The sequence below is a fragment of the Ictalurus furcatus genome, chromosome 13 (assembly GCF_023375685.1).
Source record: "Ictalurus furcatus strain D&B chromosome 13, Billie_1.0, whole genome shotgun sequence".
In the NCBI taxonomy this organism is placed as follows: Eukaryota; Metazoa; Chordata; class Actinopteri; order Siluriformes; family Ictaluridae; genus Ictalurus; species Ictalurus furcatus.
In genome coordinates, this window is record NC_071267.1 from 24,124,696 (window position 1) to 24,151,381 (window position 26,686).

Consider the following 26,686-nt stretch of genomic DNA (forward strand, 5'->3'; position numbering starts at 1 on the left):
TGCCCTCCGTACTGGTTTTGTGGTTAGATATTATGGTTTTCCAAAAAAGAGGACACCTTTTTTTTATTGAAAAAAGACACACTATTAGCATCATGTAAATATATATAAACATAATTGGTTTCACTCTGCCAATGGCTAATCGTTGAAAGGCAGGAATTCAGCCAATAGTTGCTGCAAGCCTTTTATAATCGACCAATCGGTGTGTGAGTAGGCGGGACTTACAGAGAGGGGTTAAAGCAATGCACGTATGTGCACACATGATGCAGTATTAGAGCATCAACACATCATAACGAAACTAAAGCCGAATCCCGAAAAAGAGGACATGTCAGGGGGAAAGATGACATATGGTCCCCTTATGTGCGTGTGTTTCTCTCTTGGACTCGTGCATTTCCGGTAGGTACAATGATTTATGCGTCTTTAGATGTCAGTGGAGTTTTGTGTAAATGGTATTGTGTTTGTTTTAGACGGACTGGACATGTATTGTCATCAGGATTAATGGGAAATGCGTTTATCCAGAGACACTGCTGCGTTTGAGCTTTGTTTTGAGTTGTTCTGTGGATTCCAGTCGTCTTTCCATATATTATAATCCTGTACGGACATGGTATGGTGTTATTGTCATATTTGTTAATTCCTCTTCTTCTTATTATTTATTTATTTATTTTATTTATTTTATTTTTTTAAGTTCTATTCTATTGTTTCTGTGTATTTTAGTTTATTATTATTATTATTATTATTATTATTATTATTATTATTATTATTATGCTCGTTGTTCTTATTATTATTTTATTATTATTATTATGCTTATTATTATACTTATTATTATAATAATTATTTTATTATTATTATTATGCTTATTATTATGCTTCTTCTTCTTCTTCTTCTTCTTCTTCTTCTTCTAATTTTCTTTTGGGAAATGATTATATGTATGGAAGTGACCTCGATGCAGTCTGTGTTGGTTATGTACTGTATGTTGCCCTTGATTCTGTTGGCATTGTGTAACATTTCAGAACACATTGCATAAGCTTGTTTTCCAGGAGCGGAGCGGCCAATAAGGCAGGGGCTGGATCCTTTGGTGGTGGTTTCCTATTCACGTGTACCGTGTTATGATTTCAGTATCCAGCTGGTGTGTGTGCACGTTTGAGTGGGGCTGATTCCTTATGTGCTTCTCATTTCTTATTTGTTCATCCTCCTTTCATTGCATCTTAGCGCCGCCTCTTCAGGATGTGAGGGAAGTATGCAAGGATGAGATGTGAGGAGAGTGAGAGAAATTGAAGCAAGTCAAAAGGTGCTTCTCATTTCTTATTTGTGCACCCTCGTTTCCTTTCCTTGCATCTTAGCTTTACCCGCTTAGGATGTGAGAGAAGGATGCAAGGATGAGATGTGAGCGTTATTTCAAAGCGAAGTCAATTAATGTTGACTGTGCTCAGCTGGATTACCGGACTGCGCTTCAGGGATCTGCCGTAATGCTTATTTTTTTGATGTGTAGTTATGTTGTCGGAGCTTGGGTAATAACAGCGTTCTTAATAAAGCAAAATGCACCGATAGTATGTGAAATGTCTGGGTTATTCAACAATGAATTAATAACCGATACATCAATGATCACATCTTTTGTGCAGCTTTGCATATCCAAACATCCAAGGATCAATTAATTACAATGCTCACTGTAAGCATATTATTATTTAATTATATTTCACACAAAATTCCATCACATCATCAAAGGACTTTTTGGTTGAGATTGTGGCACGTGTAAAGGAGGAGGGGAATTAATATGTGCGTCAGGTTTTTCAACAGGAAACACTTCCTTATAGGATACACCTGTGTATCCTCGCTCCTAGCTTCTCTGGAAGCTTCCTCACTCCTCGTTCCTCGCCTCCTCACGGTGCAATTAAAGTGATATGTCCTTCAAAATGGTTGAAGTCAATCGATTTCCGGGTCACGGGCTGGAGGACGGAGGAGCAAGGAAACGAGGAAGCATCCATTTGAGTATCGAGAAGAACCCAGACTGAATATCCGCTCTTTCTCAATTGTCGCTTCAAAGCGACACCAATTAATGATGACTGTGCTCAGCTGGATTACCTGGCAGTATGTGATGGGAAGGGCAGATTCCTTAACATCTTTGGTATCATGGACAGAACCTGGATATCCCATAGAGTCCTGAAGAACAGCAGGATCTACAGAGAGGCTCTGTATCCTCTACCAGGATACTTCACTGTGGCTGTTAGCTACCACTGCATCATCCATCCTGTGGCCATCATTACTCCTTACCAGGAGCCAGTCCAATCGAGGGTACACATCTGCTTCAACCACCACCATGCCAAGGACTTTGGTATGATGAAGGCACACTGGAGGTGCCTGCTGTTCAAGTCTCTTGAGGTAGACCACAACTTTGCCCCAACAGTCATCATGGCTTGTGACGTTCTCCACAATATCTGCCTGACAACAGGAGAAATCGTTGAAGCCACTGAAGCTGTTCATGACAATGCTTTGCCTCCACCCTGTCCAGTGAGAGGGAACCGAAGTAGGAATGCCTGGTGAGACAGACTTGCAGGCAAACTCTCAGCTCTGCAGGTTTATCCTGTGGAGTTACCCGACCATGATTATTTGTAATTTCATCCAGATATTTGTTTTTCCCCATAATGCGATTATGTTTAGAATACGGAGATTAAATGATCTTCTTCTCCATGCCTCTAGCTCCATGCTTTACACTATTTGCTGTACCCACATTTTCAACACATAAGTATGTGTAAATATGTTCATTCTGTTAGAATAATGTAGCCGAATTCATGTAGTCACATTTCAGTTTCAATGCAGACTTACGTTAAAATACGTGTTATACATGGATACATCTACATAGTGTTATAAGAACTGAAACGGTTCTAATTTTAAACTGTTGATCAGTGTAAAAATGTTTCTAGTGTGGCTTAAGATGGTAATCTGTTTCTAGGCACAATGTTGTAGGTTTTTACAATTGCTAAATATTTTGTTCTATAATATATTCCAAACTCTTCCCACAGTAGCACTGTGTGTAGTTTAAATAATGAATATTATTTTAAATGTTTTGACTGCATACATTACATGAATCCCGATCCAAAATAATTTCAAATTTAAGACTCAACAGCAGTAAAATCATGTATGTCGTGTATGTGACCGGATCTGTAAATGTTTGCTATACTGAGAACACTCAAATCAAACCCCTACATACTTCTGGGCATCCTTTTGGGAGTAGTTTAACCAGTTTGATAATAAATATAACATCTTATTAACTTCCTCCACTGTCCTGAATTGTACACATGTGACAAGTGTGTTTGGCATAAAAACATCTAATAAGGAATATCAAGTCACACCAAACAATTTCAGAGCAAAAAGGACGCTTCAGGATCATGTTTAAATCTTTTTAATCAGTTGTAAAAAGAGGTCATGGAACATGTTGCTGGTAGCAGTCATTAGTTCGTGCGTGGCACAAAATCGTTCCTCATCTTTCTCTGCCTCAGTCTCCAGAAAATCCAGCACCCTGCTGCTTCTTCTCCTCTTAGGAGGTGGGGGACAAGATGAAGAGGATGGCTCGTCCTCCTGCATGAGGCTGTTTGTGCCAGACAGACGAGCCCTCCCCCTCTTCCTCCACACTCGCCTGGCTAACAGCTGCAGGGCGTGATAAGCTCGTGTCTACGGCCACAGCTGCACATGTCGTGACTTCTGCGTCACACAGTCTATCAGGGTGGGAGGCTCAAAATCCCCCTAATAGCCTCATGCACGGCAGAAAACCATGGCCACGTGTCTGCTGTGTCCTCTCCACTGTCTGTCCCTGTTCCTGCAGGAGGACTGCAGAGCTCCTAAAATAAAAGAATAGATGATTAAGCCTCTTGAACAGCCAGAAACAGGTTTCAAACAGTAAAAGCACCTAAAATATGCACCAAATGAAATGAATACATGACTTAATTTTTATTTACCTTTCAGATTGTCCCATTTCTTAGCAATCTGACTTGGTGTCAGAATTCTCTTCAGATCCATCTTCTCAAGTAGATCACTGTACAATACAAAACAACTCATGACTTATATAGACACAAAAACACAAACCAAGACATATTAACGATATTAATATGCACGTGTAAATTCCCCTCCTCCTTTACATCTGCCATAATCTCAAACAAAAAGTCCTTTGATGATGTGATGGAATTTTGTGTGAAATATAATTAAATAATTATATGCTTACGATGAGTATTGTAATTAATTGATCCTTGCATGTTTGGATATGCAAAGCTTAACAAAACGTGCCAAACTATGTATTGGTTATTAATTCATTGTTGAATAACCCAGACATTTCACATAATATCAGTGCATTTTGCTTTAGTAAGAATGTTGTTCTTAACCAAGCTCCAACAACATAACGGTAGATCCCTGAAGCACAGTGAGGTCATCCAGCTGAGCACAGTCTTCATTAATTAATGTCGCTTTGAAGTGACGCTTGAGTGAGTGAGGATATTCCATTTAACTTGCTTCAATTCCTCTCTCCTCGTATCTCATCCTTGCATCCTTCCCTCACATCCTAAGGGGGTGGAGCTAAGATGCAAGGAAAGGAAACGAGGATGCACAAATAAGAAATGAGAATCACCCATAGTGCGACCGCCCGTGACTTGTTTTCATGGTTGGTGTCTTGGATAAATGAATTGTTATCTTGTTGGTTGTAAATGAATAAAAATGTATATTTTCCTACTGTATGTCTACGTCTACTGTCTTTCTCTAGTGAAACAAACCACTTTTGAAATGTTGGGATGCTATTCAGATTTAGAAAATATTCCCTGGGTAAATTTCCCAGCGTGGCGTAGTCGTTGTTTTCTATTTAGCACTTTCTCTTTGCCCGCAACACCACACAATGAATTTCTACAGTGAAATAGGGATTTACATGGATTTTTAAGATTAGTACATGAAAATATGTTAAGGTGTTTACATGGAACTGATTTGAGTTTTAATTCAGTTGTGTGAATAATTGTGAGAAAAACGACCACTAGAGGGCACTGGCGATATGACCAGAGAGGTTTATTTATAAAGTACTATCATGTGTTATTAGACACTGGCAGGAAATGTCTTTAAAACAAACAAACAAACAAAAAAACTCACACAAAGCGAATCAGCTCTGCAGAGCTATGTATGTCTATCAAAAATACACAAATAGGATATAAATATAGAAACTGAGTAAGTAAAATGCAAAATTCAGGGGGCAGCATACTCTGTGCAAGGAATACTGATCACATGATCATGTGTGTATGCATCTCTATGAAAATGTTAAAAATGGTAAATGGTATCTGACAGGAGTGGAATCCGATGTGGTCTTCTGCTGTTGTAGCCCATCCGCCTCAAGGGTTAGCATGTTGTGCATTCTGGCATGCTTTTCTGCTCACCACGGTTGTAACGAGTGGTTATTTGTGTTACTGTAGACTCCCTGTCAGCTCTGGTCATTCTGGCCATCCTCTCTCATCACCATGACAGTTTCCATCTGCAGAACTGCTGCTCACTGACTGTTTTTTGTTTTTCCATTTCATTTCATTTATTCTGTGTGAACCCTGGCACTGCTCCATGTGAAAATCACAAGAGATCAGCAGTTTCTGTAATACTCAAACCAGCCTGCATGGCACTGTAAGTCACTGAGATTACATTTTCCCTCCTGGGGATGTTTGCGGTGAACATTAACTGAAGCTGTATCTGCATGATTTTGTGCACCGTGCCACTGCCACCTAAATGATTGAGTGGATAATTGCAAGAATGAGCGGGTGTTCCTAATAAAGTGGATGGTAAGTGTATTACTGAAATACTGTAAATTGCACTGAGATGAGCGCATGCTGTGTTGCCTGATATTTTACATCGTAATGAGGGTTAGGTGGTCTGTGGTAGGAAACGACAGCAAATACAGATTGCCTGTACCCTTACAAATAAAGTGTTTCTAACAGTGCATTATTCTAATTAAAAGAGCGATGAGTTAAATCGAATGCATTATAATTTATTATTGATCATGCGTTGATGATGACCGATATATTGATGACTAACATCATGGATTTAACAGCAATCAAGCCAAATTTGAGAGGGGAATATTTGGGATGCCAACCCAAACTATTTGTCTGGTTACCCAGCTATAAAATGCCTGCATTTAGGACTAAAATAAGTCATGTGTGTAAGTTTCATGGATGTAATCACAAACTAGAGAGTACTTTAAGAGTGGTAGAAAACACTACCAATAAAACACTGACACTGAGATGGTTTAGCTCACTGAATATGTGAGAGTAGCTTGAATAAACCAATCCATATACATTATTATGTTCACTGCAGACAAAACAACATTGCTCACAATTGGATAGAAAACATGATGGTGAAAAGATACATTTCCGTTTTAAACTGATTCAGAACCATGATTGCTTTTGCAACCTTGTGTTGATGTAGTGATATAAGCGTGTGCTCCCAAGAGGGGGAGGCATTTCACCTAAGGGTGATGCAAAATACCTGATAAGCAACTAACATGGCTGAATGACAACAGTTAGCCATTACAAATCAGCATGAGCAAACTGTTTATATATACATGTGTATATATAATATACATATAACAAAGTGTAACTTTATTTACAACACATCCTCTACATGATTGGCATTTCTTTGTAAACATGATAATGAACTTGTATTAACACTTGTGGTGATATGCCACAGCTTCCTGAGCCAGCCATGAGAATGATTTCAATACTTTTTTTTTTTTTTGTTAGAGGCATGCTTAAACGTTATCTGGAAAAATATATATAAATTCCTCTATGCATGGAGACTTTTGGGACGCCCTGTATATTCATCATCTTTTTTGTTTTCCATCCATTGTATCAGCAATTTCTCCCATACGTTATCTTCCCTGCATCCCTGAATGGCTTTTTATGTTTAGCTAAATCCATGCTAACCTTAACAAGCATTCATTTGCATGCTCTTTTTAGCTGTGAGAGAACAGACTAGCACTCTGGGGGTCTGTTTGTTTTATTTGCCCCCAGAACTGAATTTGGGTAGGTTAATTCGAAGAGTTTCATAGTGGTGCTTCACATTAGCACTCTTGACTAGCGACACAGACTCTGAAGATGAGATCCGTTGATTTTGAACTTTAAGCAACGAGAAAAAATGTTCATACTTCTGTCCATGCATCTTTAACCATTTGGTGTTCATCTTCATCTTTTCTTTTTGATTATTATTATTTTTTTTTTTAACAAGCCATGTTGGCAATTTACTAGTCAGACCAGAAAGGTTAAATGAAATAAATAAAACATCTAGAAAGTCTGTATCATTCAACCTTTCTGATTATAATATATGGAATAATTTGCTGGGTCCCTTTAGACCCCTATTTCATTGTAGAAATGCATTGTCTTTGCTGTTGGTTTGTCAGTTTGGTAGCAACCACATGTGGTTGTGCTTTGAAGAGCAGTAATTGATTAATCATTTCAAACCTCTCACATCTGCTATTTTAAAGCCTTGATAACGTTACATATTTCCTAATGAAAAGTGCCAGGACGGTGCCATTTTGCATTCAGATGCGGAAGTATTTCTATTTTCTCGTTGTAAACTTTTATTGTAAGCTGAGTCCACCTTAATGGTTAAAAATAGAATCACTGTTGCAACACACTATCATTTTTTTTTTTTTTTTGCCTGATTGTTATATATAGTAAGGCAAGTTTGTTGGAGACATTCTGGAATGTTTTTTGCTTTTTTTTGTGTGTCAGCATTGTGCACATCTGCTTTTAGAACATAAAATGCAACTGTGCTGCTCTTTGCATTAACACACCTCCAATTCAACACAGGAAACTGAAACCATTTCCTCCATTTGTCAGTGGAACATTTTAGAAGAACAATGAACACCAAGGGCAGTGTTATAGTCTTATTCCTCTGTTTCCTGACTCTATTTACCTTAACAGGTAGGTCAAGGTTTTCTGATTAAAGAATCATTTTAATGTTTTAGTTAATCACCATACCTGATTAGTCTTTCTGCACCAGTTTGTTTTTAATTTGAATTAGATATGACTACAACATTTTCCGTATGCAAATTTGTATTGTGACGCAGAGAGATTTTTTTTTTAAATAGTTAGTTAGCATCATGTTTTTTTTCATGTTATTTTTAGGCTGTAATTAAGATTGTGATGATTGTTTCCAGACAGTACTAATTGTTTCTAGTTTCTAGAAGTCATAAGAAATATTTTTGTGTGTCTGTGTGGCATATATTAAACATTACATTGGGAATTTCATTATGGCTTTAAAATGTCTGTACAATTTTTATTCACAGACTGTAGCACATGTCAGAAAAATATATTAGAAGGGGACAGTCTCACCTTTAAACTGACTGACAGGCTGCTTAAGGATGATGATCGATTCACTATAAAAAAAGACAATAAAGTGGTAGTCCCCAAAAGGAATAGGAAACAAGAGGGACCAGGGATCGTCAAAAAGGATTCCCTGGAGTTCCAACATGTGAAACTGAGTGATTCTGGGACATACGGTGTTGAGGTATTTGATGTGAATGGCACCAACATAAAATCATACTCAGAAATCGTCTGTGTTTATGGTAAGATATTTGGAATTATAAATGCTATTTTACTGCAAATATATTTCTCTCTTTTAATGGATGTGATGAAAATTTACACTTATTCTCATGACAAATTTAGATATCTTACACCATATCTCCAAAACAATATTCTTTAATTTTAACATAATGCTTAATATTTTGTATTTAAAATATGAATAAATCTGAAATAATTCATAATGCTGAATACTGCATGAATATACTCATGATGCTGTCCTTCCATATTTACCAGCAAAAGTCCCAAAGCCAAGAGTGAATATTACATGTCAGGATGAGAAAGTTGACTTGAGATGTGATGTTGAAGTTGACAAAGATCAAAGATCAGCTATATCTTACAGCTGGCACAAAAATGGGAAAGAATTAAATAAGAATGTATTTAACTTCTCAATAAATGCAGAGAAGGATAACTCAAAGTATACATGTACTGTCCAGAATCCAGTTCATAAAAACACAAGTGATACAGTAGAAGCAGCATGTAAGTATTTTTGGTGCACTTTAATTTTGAAACTTAAATATTTATCTCTTGATTTGATTATATTATAATCTGTAAGTATGCTTTACAATCTTATTAATGTATAATTCTTATTTAATTATTTAATAAAAGATAATTATTTGGAACTTTGCCCAGGTTTCAAGCGTACACTCTTTGGCTTTGACTTTTGGTTCATGGTGGGCCTCTTAGCTGGTGGAGGAGGTCTTGTTCTGTTATTGATAATTGTGCTGGTGACCCTTGCCTGTCGTTCCTGTAGACGCAAAGATAAACAACAACGAGGTAAGTTCCGTCTTAGATTTTGTGAAATGATTATTATTTCCTATAATGATTTTTATTGGAACATGTTTCAAATGAAAGATTATACACCTTCCTAAATGAAAACATAAAACAAAATTTCCAGGTATTCTCTTTGGGTCATGCAGTCTAAAGCAAGCCTTAAAACATCAAATCAGGTGTCTCGTCCAAACATCCCATTTTAAAAGTGCATTAGACATGCTCCATCCAAATTTGTCAAAATTAGTTCTGTAGCAGTCAAACAGGTGAAAATCAACAACATTAGAACAATATTTCTACTCTTTGAAATCCCACCATTCTAAACACAAATACACAAAAGTCCACTCCCATTTACTAGAGTGGTCAGTAGGGTTAGCCTTAGCAAGGATTGTCATGACATCTCTTTCAACAATCGTGTAGGCTTTTTATTTAATTTGGACATTATCTTTACTTTGTTATTTAGATATATGCTCACTATACAATTTAGTAGGAAGACCTATACACCTGCTCATTCATGCAGCTATCCATTTAGACAATCATGTGGCAAATCATGCAGACACAAGCCAAGAGATTCAGTTATGTTCACATCAAACATCAGACTGGGGAAATATTTTAAGGTGACTTTGACTGTGCCATGGTTGTTGGTGTGAGTTGGTGTGAATATGCATATAAAGTTTACACAGAATGCATGAAACAGAAAAAACTTCCACTGAGAGGCAGTTCTTCAGGTGAAAACAGCTTGTTGATGATTGAGGTCAACAAACGTTGCCTTGTCTTTCTTTTCAAAATCACTCTTCTGCGGTTGTAGTCCATCCTCCTTAAGAGTTGCAGTGTTTTTTGTTCCGAGTTGCTTTTCTGCACAGCACCTTTTGAACCGTACATCCAAAATGTAAAAGCCAGGCACCCCTGGATTTTCACAACAAGTTCAATGCACCACATGGCATAAATGTTTGCCTAATTCGATTTTCTGCCATCTTGAATTTTTCAAAAACTTTGCTAGTCTTCCTACAAATTTTGTCCAATAATCACCAAATTTGGCATACCTCATCTTCAGAGCAAGCCTCAAATTAGCTGTAAATACGCCAAACTGTTTGTCCTTAATGGGCCATCGATTCTGACAGCGAAGCCGACAAATGGGAGTGAGGCTGTATCAAAGCAATAACTTTGTGCACTGACACAAAACTTGGTATTTATCTTCAGGACCATGACCTGAGCCTATGCAGAAAATTTCGTGACAGCAGCAACTACTGGTCAAAGGTTATAATAACATGCTAAAAATGCTTACTGTACATCTAACTGCCATTTTTGCTACTCCTCCTATACATTTTGACCAATTTTCACCAAATTTGGCGCACATCATCTTGAGAACTGTCCTGAAACAAAAACTTATCAAAATAAGTATGATATTCAAAACTGTTCGCCTGTAACGTGCCGGCAAATGCAAAAAAACAGGAAGTGAGGGTATATCTCAGTAATGCATCTATGTATCATCACGAAACTTGATCCGTATCTTCAGGACCATGTCCTTAATGCACTTCAGGAGTTTCGTGACTGTGCATCCTTGTGGTCAAGAACTGTAACAACTTACGTTTTTTCCTTATATCATTTGAAGAATTTGTGCTAAATTCACAGTTCATTTTCCCTATAATTCTCTGGGGTATGCTGAAGTGAACCCACACCAACATCTGAAATTCAAGTGTACTTCCTGTTGACCATCTTGGATTTTGTTTAAAATGAACTTTTTTTCACTACTCCCCTCTCAAATTTGGTCAAATTTGATATTTAAAACTGCTCCCTTGTTACAGACTGGCAAAGGCGTAAAACTACTATTCATTCTTACATCCCTTTGCCTATAGTTATAACTTATATAACACACTGTTGATGTACATCAATAACCACAGGCTGTGAACATATAATTGGACATTTCTAGGAAAAAGAATAGCTAATAGAAACTATAAATGGATGTTCTTTTAAGTTATAACATTTATTATATTTATTAGGTTTTAGTTATGAATGCATTCCTTTGTTTAATCACATTGCATTAGCAATCAGCTGCTATGATGAGAAAGAGGATTAACCATTTGGGATCATACTTGTTTTCTATTTCTGTTTGAAAGCTACTTCTCAGATAGTACAGTTGTGCTCGTAAATCTACATACCCCTTGCAGAATCTGCAAAATGTTAATCATTTAAGAATATAGGGGTCAAATATGCAGAAGATGCTGGAAAAGCAAAGAATGTGAAGGACCTTGAGAAATTTTCTGTAGAACAGTGGGTAGTTTAACTGCTCAGGACAAACAAGGAACTCATGAACAACTCTCACAAACAGTCGTTTGTAAGGTCCACTCACTAGTCCAACGACGGTATCCAATAATGTTGTAGAAGGATTCCTGCGTGTTTCTGTATTTTCGAATCGATGTGGATACATTTGGATTATTACATTTGTTATTCCACTTCTGTTTGAGTCTCTCTTAAATTAATTGTACTCCAATTGTAAAAACCTCAATGTTGTATTTATTTTCTAGTTCTTTATAGATCACGGGTTTGTAAATACCTTTCATCTTTTACATTTGATTAATTCTAGTTAATTCCATACTTTAGATTGTGCTCGTTCATTCAGATTCCATCGCTAGCCGCGTACACAGATCTCACGGTCACAAACTTGCCAGTCTTGGTCGTTAGACAGAGGTAGTACTAATTACCTAATACTTATGACTAATACTATTTAGATGGCCTCCCATACTCGCCCTTTTCTAAAAAGTACACACTGTACACACTTAATTAGAATAACATCATCTTTAGTCAGCGGTCATGACCACTACTATCTGAACAAGTTGACCGATTTTACTTCTCTATAATAGTAGCTTTGTATAATCATGCCATGGTTTACCATGTACACTTAACTAGAATAATATTACAATAATCAGAGGTTAAGGGTCACCCAATTTCGACTGGCAGATCAACACTATAATGTTCTAAACATAAATTCCCTTTTAGCCTCTACTGTCTAAGTACACTTAACTAATGCCAAGTTGTTGGCCTGGACTCTAAATTCTCAGTTGGCGTGCCCCAATGCTCCACCTAAACCTGGATTTTAGCCTGTACTAACCTGGTCGCACATTTGCTGTATCAAGGACTTAACGTAATCTACTAGAGACAATAATTTCAGAATAATTCAGAATATAATCAAGTGTAATTATTCATTTAACTAGGTAGGAACATATCCAAATCCAATACTACTACTAATAATAATAATAAGAAGAAATAATCATATTCAACATTGCTAATCAAGTTCAATCTTGCATACCTGGTAGAGTTTGCTTGGATTTCCTCATTTGTAAGTCTCTTTGGATAAAAGTGTCTGCTAAATGAATAAATGTAATGTAATGGTAGAGAAACTACACACAGCAACTGTGAGGGAGATCTGTCTACAGATGCCCTGAATCTTTGGACAGCTCTTCCCTAAATAGCCAGATACTCTGGAAGTCCACCAAATGGTGTTGTTTGTGATTAGAATTGGAATTTGGGCCCACTATTCAGGAGGCCAGTTGGCATTTGTGATTGCTTTGATGTCTGTGGAAGGATGTACCTTAATATAATAATATAATATAATATAATATAATAATACCTGCAATATTTTTATGTAGATCTTTTCAATTGTGATTTGAACTACTGCTGAGGGAATGAAACCATATTTTCCAGACGCTTTGAGACCTTTTGAATGGTAGTAAACATGTATAGTTAACTTCATGACAACATTAAACATTTTACATAATGCATATAGACCTTGGGTAAGTTTTAGGTGATCTCAACATAGAGAGAAAGAAGGGTGTGGAGAGAGAGGAAGAAGAAAACAGTGAATGTAGTGACGTGTGATCGTCCAGTTTTCACTCAGCATGATTTGCTATCTCAGATGGAGACGCTAATACTGTGGGTGAGAAATTGAGTGTTAATTCTCGTAGGAGTCCTTAGTTCTCAGAGAGCAGTTCTCTGCGGGTTCAGACATCTTGGCCCCAGCCTTACACTCTGGGGCTAAACTTTCAAGCTGGTTCATTTGTGTTAATTCAGATATTATTCTGCCTTATGGACTATATGTAAACATCTGTTATGTGAAATTGTTTATTTAGGGCAGTAATAAATAAATAAATAAATAAATAAATAAATACATAAATAAAAACTAAATGCAATTTTAATGATCGTTCTTGTTTGTTTTTTTTATTATGAACATTTTGCAGATTCTGTAAGGCGTATGTAAACTTATGAGCACAACTGTATCTCTAGATCAGAGAGGAAAAACGAAGTAGATCAGGATTGATAGGATATGCTTTAAGTTTCCCAGTTACTAAGATTGAATCATTTTCAGTGCAACTGTCATAATTCTATTTCATAGGAACATTATTAATATGGCAAGATTGGTTCATGATTGAGTGTGCCTTAAATGAATAAATAACTAATTCATAAATATCACTGTACAGATTGAAAAACAGTCATTTTATTTTGTATTCTTTCTGATCCTGTTTACGCCACTGACAACAACTTACATGTTTGTGAATCGCTTTTAGATGCGAGTGTGAGTTACATCAAACACAGTACACAGGCGATGATTTTATCCAGCATTTCAGCAGTCTTAGATGTGAACCCATTCTCATGTGCTACAGATCTGATATTCTAGACTGTGTAAAAATGTTGAGTAGATACTATAGGTCAACTCTAGTCTGTGGTCTTTTTTCCCAGTCTATAGTCTGTATTTTCTATAGTTTTTTTTTTTTTTTTTTTTTCTTTTCCACAGGCCAAATTAAATGATGAAGTGGGTTATATTTGGCATGCGGGCCTTGAATTATGGACACATGGTACAGTGCCCACCACTAATATTAGACACATGGTACAGTGCCCACCACTAATATTAGACACATGGTACAGTGCCCTCCACACTTGGTAAATATGAGAAAAGAAGGCTGTGAAAAATTGTCTTTATTGTTTAAACTTTTAATCTTTTGTTCAAAAAATGCACAAACATACGCTGCTCTCGTGGAAATCAAACGATTGCAAACACAACATAGGTTTATCCCCGAAAAACACCTTTGTTAAATATAGGTGTGCAACAATTATTTGCACCCCTATGCATTCATATGAGAAAAATATATTTGAAGTACAGGTGCATCTAAAAAAAAATCGAATATTGTGGAAAAAAAGTTTTTTTTTTTTTTTTTTTTTTTTTTTTAATCGCCATAATTTAATTCAAAAAGTAGAACTTTCATATATTCTAGATTCATTACACATAAAGTGAAATATTTCAAGCCTTTTTTTATTTTAATCTCGATGATTGTGGCTTACAGCTCATGGAAATAAAAAATCCAGTCTCTCAAAATATTAGAATAAAGTATTTATAATACAGAAATGTCGACCTGAGAAGAGCTCTAATCAGATAATTAACTCAAAGCACCTGCAAAGGTTTCCTGAGGCTTTAATCTCTCGGTCTGGTTCAGCACACACAACCACAATCACGGGGAAGATGAAAGTAAATGTTGCATTTCATTTGGAAATCAAGGTCCCAGAGTCTGGAGGAAGAGTGGAGAGGAACAGAATCCAAGTTGCTTGAAGTCCAGTGTGAAGTTTCCACAGTCAGTGATGATTTGGGTTGCCATGTCATCTGCTGGTGTTGGTCCACTGTGTTTTCTCAAGTCGAGAGTCGATGCAGCGTCTACCAGGAGATTTTAGAGAACTTCATGCTTCCATCTGCTGACAAGCTTTATGGAGATGCTGATTTACTTTTCCCACAGTGCCAAAACTATTAGTAACTGGTTTACAGACCATGGTATTACTGTGCTTTATTGGCCAGACAACTCACCTGACCTGAACCCCATAGAGAATCTATGAGAGACACCAGAGCCGACAATTCAGACGAGCTGAAGGCCGCTATCAAAGCAACCTGGGCTTCCAGAACACCTCAGCAGTGCCACAGGCTGATCGCCTCCATGCCACGCCGCATTGATGCAGTAATACATGCAAAAGGATTAAAACCACGACCAAGTATTGACTGCATAAATGAACATACTGTTCAGAAGGTCAACATTTCTGTATTATAAATTCTCTATTCAAATATTTCGAGATACTGGACTTTTTATTTCCATAAGCTGTAAGCCGTAATCATCAAGATTAAAACAAAAAAGCCTTTAAATATTTCACTTTATGTGTAATGAATCTAGAATATATGAAAGTTCCACTTTTTGAATTAAATTACGGGAAAAAATGAACTTTTCCATGATATTCAAATTTTTTGAGATGCCCCTGTATATTCCCATTGATATTTATCATTTAGCATTTTTTCACCTGGGTGACTGGGAACAGGAAATTGTTCAACCATGACTTAAAGTTTCACAGGGGTATAAATATGAGGTAACACAAGGCCAAATTCCCTTAGTCATTCATAACAATGGGTAAAAATAAGGAATATAGCTGTGATGTGCGGAAAAAGGTTGTTGAGCTTCACAAAATGGTTAGTGGCTAATGGTTAGAAAATCACACAAGCATTGAAAATGAACATTTCCACCATCAGCGCAATAATTAAGAAGTTCCAGTCAACTGGAAATGTTATGAATCAACCTGGAATTGGACGTGTGTCTATATCGTCTCAACACACTGTGAAAAGGATGGTTCGAGTGGCCAAAAAATCTCCAAGGATCACAGCTGGAGGACAATGATCCAAAACGTACATCAAAATCAACACACAAACGATTTACTGACCACAAAATCAAGGTTCTGCCATGGCCATCCCAGTCCCCTGACTTTAACCCCATAGAAAACCTGTGGGTGAATTGAAAAGGAGAGTCCATCAAGCATGGACCTCGATATTTGAAGGATCTGTAGAGATTCTGTACGGAGGAATGGCAATTTTCAACAAAAGATCAAAAGGTTAAACAATAAAGACAAATTTTCACAGCCTTCTGTGCTCATATTTACCAAGGGTGCCAATATTAGTGGATTACACTGTACATAAAATGACTGACAGGAGGCCAATGCAAACTCATAACTGTAACACAATTTTTAGCCACATAATACACTTGCAGAGGTTATGGCTTAAACATTCAAAGGTCATGGCATAATATTCATAATATTAGTTTTTTTTTTTTTATCAGGTTCAACTAAATTTTCAGGTTATTTGAACAAGTAAGAGATCAAATAAAATAATAATAAAAAAAACTATTGCACATATAACTTGTAACGTATGTCATAAAAATAAAGGTTACTGGCCTACTTTAAGCCAAGCCTTCTGAACTACTTTTTAGAAGCTCTTCCTTTAAAAAAAGAAGCTTGCTTTCTTTTTTCTTTTTTCTTTTTTTTAAATATCAACTCAGCAGGTGTTTAAAGTAGGTGAAGTGTGCCAAAACACTGTTTTTATTTTTGATGTGAAAAGTGTGCTAGATTTCTTTGAAATGAACCCTTTCATGCAAAAATAATAATAATAAAAAAAAACATCCAGATTTTTATTACTCAATACCTGCAAATTCATATGGACCCTTTTCAAAAAAAAAAAAAAAAAAAAAATCACTAAAATCAACTGAATTTAACAGCCATCAAAGTATATCAGAGAAGTAAAATAGAAAAAAAAATACAACTTAGAAGTACTTGCAACATTTCAGGTATAAAATATTATATTCAATATTTTTTAATAAAACAGTTTGATTTCCAAAAGTAAATACACATTTTAAACATGGCTCTTGACCTGTTTATGTAGAAATTTTAGATAGAAATGCCTGAGACATGCTGTATCTGACACAATCACCATATTGGACTGGGAGGAACACCCCTTAATGAAGTAATAAAAATTAGGATAATGCTGTATATAACATTGGGGTGGTTCATCTTATGGTATAGTTATATCATCTTATATATTTTACACGTGTGGACACTATAAGTGGAAGAGTTAGGTCATCTGGTCATTGTGATACCAGTGCTCTGATCATTATCATGAAAATAGCAAACCCAAGGTAGTTATGTAATCTTGTTCACACACACACACACACACACACACACACACACACACACACACACACACACACACACACACACACACACATCTATATATATATATATAAGACATACATGTATATATGACAAATGTTGAAATTGTACAGAAAACACTAACATAAAGATACAAGATCATTTATAAATTAGTATTGAGTAATTTATAGAAATAAACAGACTGATGCAAATATAAATGCATCATCAGATTTTAACTGCCATATCTGAATTTCCATGACTTAATTCATGAATGATCTATATGTTTTGTAATAATAATAATAATAATAATAATAATGATAATAATAAATCATATCTCCTTTTTCCAGATGAAGAAGAGTTCAGACTGAACTATGTCAACGCCTCTCAGTCTTCTGGTCAACAAAAATCAAAGCAGACAGCAAGAGGTCAGCCAGCACCTCCAGAACCCTATGATGATGTTTCTGCCCAGGACGTCCCGTGTCAGACCGAACCTAAACCCAGGAGCCAGCAACGCGGTCGACCTCCTCCACCTCCAATAGATGACGAGGAGGAAAACCCTCCACCATTACCCCAACCTAGGAAAAAGGCACAAGTCAAAAAGCGTGAAGCACCGTTGTGATAGAGGAGCGAGTACACCAGTCAGGTGAAATGATCGAATTATTTTCATATCTGTATGTATGAATATATATGAAGGAAATAAGAGTTATAATTAATATACAAACAATAATCATAACATTTCTGCACTTTTCTTGCACATGTTTGCTTCACATATATGCATACATACATGTACTTTATATAATATTCATCGTCATTAAACATTATACAATAAAGACAGTTGAGTCAGCTGTCATAGTTATACAGATGATACACAGATTTATATATGTATATATTTATATTAGAGACAGACACAAGCAGTGCCTTACAACCTGTTTATCTGGTAATATTAACTGAATGAAAAGAATTTTATAAAACTAAATGAAGAAGAAAAAAAACAAACAAACAAACAAAAAAAAAACCAACAGAAATCCAGAAGTAGGATAGGGAATTTGGCTCTAGTAGGAAAAGTTGTACATTTGGGTCTAAATTTGATAAAATTGACCCCAAAAAATATAACAAAATCAAATTTAAAAAATGTTTTATTTTATTTTAGAAACCACAGACTTTACCGCTCTCAGACTGCAGCATCCAGCAACTCATGGTGTTGTTTTTTTCACGTCTCGACTAAACCATTGCTTTGTTTATTGAGTGCCAAAAGCCACAACAGAGTATCAACACACAGAATAAGAAAGAGAGCAAGAACGAAACTTGCACCTCTTTTAGCATCATTGCAACGGAGATCTATTTCTTTTAAAATTGATTTTAACATTGTCTTACTGGCTTAAAAAGCTCTCAGTAGATTAACATATCCATTCATTTCTAGATAACTCTGTGCCAATTTGGATTTTAAGGTCACATGTTGGCTTGTTATGTATGCTATGCAACAAAGAGGTGTATAACTTACACGATCAATATCCAGCAGATGCATATTATTAATCATTTAAAAGTCCAGCTAATATCATTAGAGTTTTAATGGCATTGCTCATTATTTTCCCCTGCTATATTTATAACCATTTGTTAATTTCTTTCTATTATCTGTTTTTTACAGTTTGTTATGCTGTTTTTTTTGTTTTTTGTTTTTTTTTTATTTATGGATTATTAGTATTATTTTATTTGATAAACCCTCACATTTTACAGAGATCATATAATTTGCCTGGATTTACATATCTTACCTTTTACAACTCAACTGACCACTGATTCAGTCATTTATTCCATTATGGACAGTATGACTAATACGGAATTGACAGGTCGTACATAAATATTCTTACTTGGCCTTTACATGGCTCCCACACCACACGGTTTTAAGAGTACCAATGAATGGCAACTAGTCAGCTCTTATCATCTGCTCATTTCCTGTGTGGAGGAGCTATACAAAGCTGCAACAGGTCTTTTTTTTTTTTTCACAAGCATACACCATTTTGAATGCAAATACTATTTTGAGGTTTTTTTTTAGTAACAGTAGTGATTTGTCAGTAAAGCCATTTTAATTCCAATTTGTACACATTGTATTTGTGCATTCGTAGATTTTCTACTTATATTGAGTCTGTTTTGTTGTAATTTGTGCATATGTCGTCTATAATATATAACTTTGTTTCCCTGAATTCATTGTGAATTGGTTAAATGTGAGACTATGATCTACTGCGTTTGCCATCATGGCCCTAAAACTGGAAATTAGACAAGGTTGTTGGATAAGACATTGTGAAATCAATAGGCTTTATTATATAAATAAATTCATGAAACAAGTGGGACCCATATTGTGGCATGTCTGTAATTTAATTGAATTTAAATTGATTTCAATTTCAATTATTGTAATGTGTTGTGGGCTGGATGCCCTGCTGCCTTTCTTTTTACCAGAGGCAAAATTTGCAGCTTTTTTAGGGGTGCCTGTGTTCAGCACTGAATTTATTTGTGATGATGCTCCACAAAGTCCTGCTCACGACATTTATATCTCTGACTGATTTAGCTGCGATATATCTCTGGAAATGTTATCACCCATCCTGAGCACTTCGCTCATAGTCCTGAGTATCACTCATCTTCCTAGCTCACACGGTGGAAGATCACCCCCTAAACTCCATCTTAATATAATCCTTGATTAACTTTGTTAACTTATTTGTAATAATTCTCATATATACAGATGGGTGAGAAATTGAGAGAAAAAAACAACATAAAAAAGTGTCTTAGTACGGTGATGGGCCAGCAAGAAACACCACAACCACATCCATGCGCCTCTGTGAAGAGTCTACAAGTCACTGGAAATGTACTGCAGCAATAAACACCATTATTCTAAAATATACTCTGTCAGTTGGTGTTTTCATGATGGTGTCCAAAACATTGCTCCAAAACCTTTCATAAGGTGTTTAATGTGGTCAAAGTCTGGTGTCTGTGAAAGCCATAGCATATGATTTCACATGGTATCATTTTCAGATGAACTTTGTATTGAGTGGCAGTGATACTTGACTCTAAGGGTGCTAATAAACCCAAATCATACCACCAAACCCCCCCTCCACAGCATATGGTTGGTTTTTTCCATTAATGTGTCATCAATCTATAGTTAATTCATTACTGATTTATAAAGTATTTATTGTGCATTATCACAAATGTTTTTTATTTTTTTATTTAAAGATTGAATCTTTTTATGTGAAGATTTTGAGTCCAAAATGAAAAGTGTTATATATATTATATATAAATAGATAATAATAAGATTATTATTCATGTATTTCTTAATATTTAGATTACGAGGCTATGCTCTGATGGTTTGGTTGTATGGTAACGGTCGATGACCTTTCATAATTAGAAGACACGTTGTCATCCTTTCTAGATTTTATGGGCTCTTTATGGATTTTCATTTGATTTGAAACATGTAAGAAAAATCACATTTATCATTTCTGTCGTGGCTGTATCAGGTTCATTCAAAGCATCAGCAAACCATATTCAAATAGAGCATATGTATTTGAAGATACTTTTTGAAGACAAGGAACTTCCTGTGGCCACCCACACAGGATGTGTAACATACTAACAAGAAACAAGGGATGTGCTAAGCAGGTTTTTTTTCCATTACTTCAGCATGTCCTTGGTGTCTATATTGCTATACAGCTCCATCAGAAAGAAATCTGAATTGCTTCATATAAACAATAATACGTAGGATTAATTGTTATTTCTCAAATGTAAGCACTGGTCTATATCAGTTTTTTCTTGTCCGGCACTAAAGAGTATATGAGCTGGTATTGAAATATTAAAATTTGTGAAGGTCCAGTTATATAAAATCCCTTCCTTATAAAGATCTGGATACGAAACAAACATGAATGAATGATGACAACAGTTTACGTTACCTTAATGCCATTAATGATATAAAATTAGATTCATCAAACATATTTTGAGCTGTTTTATTTTGTGTATGAACAAACAAGCATTTCAAATTGTGTTTACAAAATTCTTCATTAAAATAACATGGAAAGAAATGTATGGTCAAAAGTATGTGGACATCTGATTATTAAACCCAATATGTGCTTGCCGAGCATCCCATTCCAAAACCATGGGCATTAAGATGGAATTAACGTAAACGTAAAGCGTAAACGTCTCCCGTGCCAGGAAAATGTGAGACTCCTTCCATCATTGACACGTTTACGTTGTAGCGTGGTACCTTACGTATTGGTCTAAATAACCGTCACCTATAATTTATAATTTGGACGTCACTCAGCGGAAAAAAAAAAAAAAAACAAAAAAACAGTAGGCTACTCAAAATTCTCATAAAGGAACATTATTATTTCCAGTTCATGCAATAAACGTAAGATAATACAGATCTATTTTTCTTATTCATAGCAAATGAAATAACCAAAATAAAAAGTTCCCATATGTGGGACTAATATGCGAAACATATTAATAAGGAAATAAGCCTCTATTCATAAAGGAAAAATTGCACACACACACACACACACGCACACACACACACACACACAAAAGGTAGTGAAAAAAAAAGTTAACCCCAAAATAATTCTTCACAAAAACAAAAACAGTTCACTTTAATAGCAGTACTTCAGTGGCGGTGATGTAGACATACTGATGTAGACATACCTTGGCAAAATATTCCCGAAGTGTTCGCCAGCCTCCTGAGTCAACATACACAAGGTTATAATCCACAGTAAGAGCATTCACATGGTCCCTGGCAAACGAACACCCTCAGTTCTGCCATTCTCACCTGGCACTCATTTCCACGTCCTGCTTCTTCTCACCTAGTCACCTGTTCTTTTTATTGCTTCTGAAAACCACACCCTTCCCTTCATCTTTTTTTCTTCTCTTCCGTTAAGCTAGAAAACTCAGCATAATTCTTCTGAATTCTTTTTTCATTAATTGAAACACCACAGAATGGAACGGACACTCCCCCCCCCCCCCCCCCCCCTTGAGAAGTCAGCCCTTGGTTGACATCCTCTTGAAAGCCAAGGAAATCATCGTTGTCCCAGGAGACTAGAAAGATTTCCAGAATTTTTTTTGTTTTTCTTTATTTTTCTTCCGCTGTAGGGTAGCAAGGTTTTAAATTGCACACAGGAATATTCCAAACATCTTCCCCGGTGCTTTCCAAAACAACTTGATAGTTCACAGGTCCCAGTTTTCCTACTACTCTGTAAGGATCCTTCCATTGTTTAGTCAGCTTGGCAGTAAAGTGATGTAGTGCACTTGACCAGGGAAAACTTCTTACCCAGGCTTGATCTTGAAATTTGAAAGAAACGTCCCTTCGGTTCTTGTTGTAATTCCTAAGTTGCTGAAGACTTGCTTTCCATATTGGCTTGAAACTGTTTCAGTCAGTGGATAGTCTCAAAGGGGAGAGTATCTGGAGACACCGGAATATCCACCTGAAGGAGTTTGTCCATAGGACTCCGAAATTTCCTTCCCAAATATTGCTCTGTAGGGGTCAGACCGGTGGTTTCCTGTACTGCAGAGTTCACCTCAAACCTGAATTCTGGAAGATACACATCCCATTTTTGGCGATTATCCTCCACATAAGACGCAGTCATACATTTTAAGGTACAATTAACGCATTCTTCAAAGTAAGTGAAGCTAGAATGTAAATACTGTAGTGAATTTGTTGATCAGTCACCTAGGTTTATACTTATCTTTCAGAAACATGTATTTCTCCATAGCCTCTTTATCTCCTAATGCTATTGCTTTAATCACGTTTTCAATCTCAGGGTCTTTGTGGTGTTCTTCCCAAATGAGATCGGCAGTGAACAGGAGGTCATCAATCTCTTTTTGTGAAGAAACTAGAGCACAGCCAGCAGTGGTTGGAAGGTAAGACCCACTGTAAGGCTGAGTGATCAGTGACCACAGTGAACCATTTTTGTTCGAAGTAATATTGCCATTTTTTCTAGGACCCACACCACAGCAAGGCACTCCTTTTCTGTTGTAAAAAGTTTACTTCAGCTTTATTTAGTGTTCGGCTGGCATAGGCTATTACCTTGTCAGAGTCTGGCCCCATTTTCTGTGCAAGAACAGCTCCAAGGCCAGTATCACTCACATCAGTGTAGACCATGAATGGAAAATTTTGGTTGGGATGGCCTAGAGCTGGAGGTGAAGTTAAACATGCTTTAAGCTGATCAAAAGCATGCTGGCACTTAAGAGACCAGAGGAAAGGACACCCCTTCTTCTTCAAATCATTCAAGTGTTCTGTGATCTTGGAGAATCCAGACAGAAAGCGGTGCTACCACCCAGACAGGCCGAGGAACCTTTGCACTTCCTTGAGGTTTTTAGGGACTGGATAGGGCTGTATGGACTGCACCTTTTTCTGGCTTTTTGAAGGTCCAAGAAATGTTGAGACACTGATGATGAATAGATGATAATATCATCCAAGTAAACCGGACAGCACTGACCACATAGACCCCCTAAGACCATCTCCATTAGCCTCTGGAATGTGGCTGGGGCATTTTTAAGCCCAAAAGGCATCACATTAAAATGATAGAGGCCTGCAGAGGCAGTAAAGGCAGTTTTGAGTTTGCTCTCTAAAGACATTGCTACTTCAAGTATCCACTGTTTAAATCAGTGGTAGAAAAAATTACAGACCCAGCAAGGGAGTCTAGAATCTCTGCAATGGAAGGGAGCGGATAGGCATCACTTTCTGTGACTGAGTAAGCTTCTGGTAATCCACACAGAATCTATGTCCACCATTTTTTTAGGAACTAGTACTAGAAGACTGGGTGGCTGTGGCTCAGGTAGTAGAGCAGGTCCGCTAATCGTAGGGTTGGCGGTTCGATTCCCGACCTACATGACTCCACATGCCGAAGTGTCCTTGGGCAAGACACTGAACCTCAAGTTGCTCCCGATGGCAAGTTTGCGCCTTGCGTGACAGCTCTGCTACCATTGGTGTGTGAATGTGTGTGTGAATGGGTGAATGAGACACAGTATAAAGCGCTTTGGATAAAAGCGCTATATAAGTGAAGACCATTTAGAAGACCAACCAGAACGTGATGGTTCGATGATACCAGAGGATTACATCTCTTCATGGTTTTCCTTGACAATGGTCTGCTTCTCTGAAGACTGTAGGGTTTTTGTTTAATGAGAATGGTAGCTGTGGAATATATGTGATGCTGTACTACATTGGTTCTACCAGGTTTATGTCTACACACATGAGGATTTGATTGAAGAATGTTCTTCAGTTGTTACTTTTCAGCCACATTCAGCTGAGCAGATGATACCGCCTGATCAGTGTATCTTCCATATTCAATCGAATCACTTCCGAAGAACACATAGGTGGGGGCGTGGAGCTAAAGAGCCCAAGCTGATGTTTCTGTTCATACCTTTCTTGCTTTTCTTGCTTTCCGGACCTTTCCATCCAGACACACAAGCATTGCCAGGTTGGAAGGAATATACAACAGAAGGTATAAGTTTAAACCCATATACCCGATCTGCCACATTTACTTTATTAAAGTCAAGGCCAAGGACAATCCCATATGCAAGAGCTTTGTCTGGAAGCACAGTTGCAGACCTTTCCATGAAACCCAATGTCGAAAACAACCCAACCAAGAGGTGACTCTGCTTCCCCTTTGGCTAAATACAAAGGACCGTGGCTCCACTGTCTTAGGTTTTCCTTTGAACTATTCAGTTCAACCCAGAGATGTTCATGTAGGAGAGTATAGCTGGCCCCTGTGTCAACAATAGCTTTTCCATACCAAGACTTAATCTCTATGGGTACCACCAACTGTGATGTAATAACCACTTAATAAAAAGGAGAACTTGGTGAAGAAATCAAAGTCTCTCTTCTATGAGGTCGCTTGGAGGTTACTGTTGATGCAGGAGTTGCTGGAGGAGGGTTATAAGATTTTCGCTTATTTTGGAGAGGAAAATGAGAAGAGAATGTAGACGTGTTAATTAAAACACCACGGAATGGAACGGACTCCGCCTCTGCGTCACTGTGCAGCTATCCATTACAACGTTATCACGTATAATCCTGTATAGCCTTGTGAGGTTTCTGCTAGCTAGACTTCCATTCATTATTAAACATTACCCAGTTGATAATTGAATGCTGGAGTTGCCTAAAACATTCAAATCAGACGTTGCTTTTGTTCTTTCTGCTAATAGAGAAATGCAGCAGAAATGTGCTGGACTGCAAGACGCGACACTTAAGTAAAGTATCCGGTGTGAATTCAGGATGAGGTGCTGTGCGAGTGCAGACAAAGATGTGGGGCAGAGAAGCACACATGCAGAGAAACTTCCTTTCATGTCTCTCACCACCACGTCACTCAAAAGTCAGGTGTTATGTTTTAAATAAAAAGTCAAAGAAACTGAAAATGTGTGAACTAAGGCTGTTTCTCTGCATGCTTATGACACTGCTACACACTTGGGAAAAGTCTGTGTGCATGCCCTTGGCACCTTGGCTCATTTTTAATGGCCATTCCCACTCTCTATAATACACACATCTGGTTCGATTCTGAGCTCGGGTTACCGTCTGTGTGGGGTTCTGCACGTGCACGCCGTGTCTGTTCAGGTTTTCTCTGGGTTTTCCAGTATCCTCCCACCTCTCAAAAACCTGTCAGTAGGAAGATTGGCTTCACCTAATTGCCCCTAGGTGTGAATGAGTGTATGAATGTGTGTGCGCATGGTGCCCTACATGGGCAAACCACTTTAACTCACTACTGCCCGCAAACACACACTGATAAGCTAGACAAGTAGCTCCAAAATAAGCTGTACAACCAAAAATCAGCTTTTAAAACTCACCACTAATTATATACATTTAACCTCATACTTGTAATGAACATATAAGTATTCTTATTACAAAAATCAGTTACAAGCATTCAACACATTAGACTTTAAGTTAAGATTATAATGAATTCTGAAATGACTCTGATGCTCATATTCGTAAATTGCTCATAAGCTCCTGTTTAGAATGATTTATAATTACACTATTCGGTGTCACTCAGATGAGGATGGGTTCCCTACTGAGTCTGGTTCCTCTCATGGTTTCTTCCTCATATCGTCTCAGGGAGTTTTCCCTTGCCACCGTCACCTCTGGCTTGCTCAATAGAGATACATTTATCGATTTAAAAGGTATATACGAAATGTATATATTTCTGTATAACTGCCTCATGACAAGGTCCATTGTTAAAAGCGCTATACAAATAAAATTGAATCGGATTGAATCATTTCTTCAAGGTTGAAAAAAAAAGTTGTACAATATGATGCACATTATATTACACCTCTCAGTCTGGACACTTCTATGCTTTCTGAATCTCTTTTGTCTTGCGGTTACT

At 36.9% G+C, this 26,686-nt stretch overlaps 1 protein-coding gene across 6 annotated transcripts; it reads left to right on the forward strand.

Annotated features, from left to right (window-relative positions):
- The first annotated feature begins 193 nt into the window (after positions 1–193).
- LOC128616910 (T-cell surface antigen CD2-like) lies at positions 194–22,253 on the forward strand. 6 transcript variants are annotated; one of them, XM_053639781.1, is made up of 7 exons: positions 194–601; positions 7,812–7,925; positions 8,291–8,569; positions 8,820–9,062; positions 9,216–9,359; positions 17,702–17,997; positions 20,086–22,253. In XM_053639781.1, exons 2-6 carry the CDS (start codon positions 7,862–7,864, stop codon positions 17,971–17,973), a joined length of 1,002 nt encoding a protein of 333 aa, XP_053495756.1. In that variant the 5' UTR covers positions 194–601; positions 7,812–7,861; the 3' UTR covers positions 17,974–17,997; positions 20,086–22,253. The 6 variants fall into 6 exon arrangements, with proteins under 6 accessions (XP_053495756.1, XP_053495755.1, XP_053495753.1 ...); XM_053639780.1 differs by lacking the exon at positions 20,086–22,253 and adding an exon at positions 18,505–19,703; XM_053639778.1 differs by lacking the exon at positions 20,086–22,253 and having other exon boundaries at positions 195–393; positions 465–601; positions 17,702–19,703.
- Positions 22,254–26,686: the final 4,433 nt, after the last annotated feature.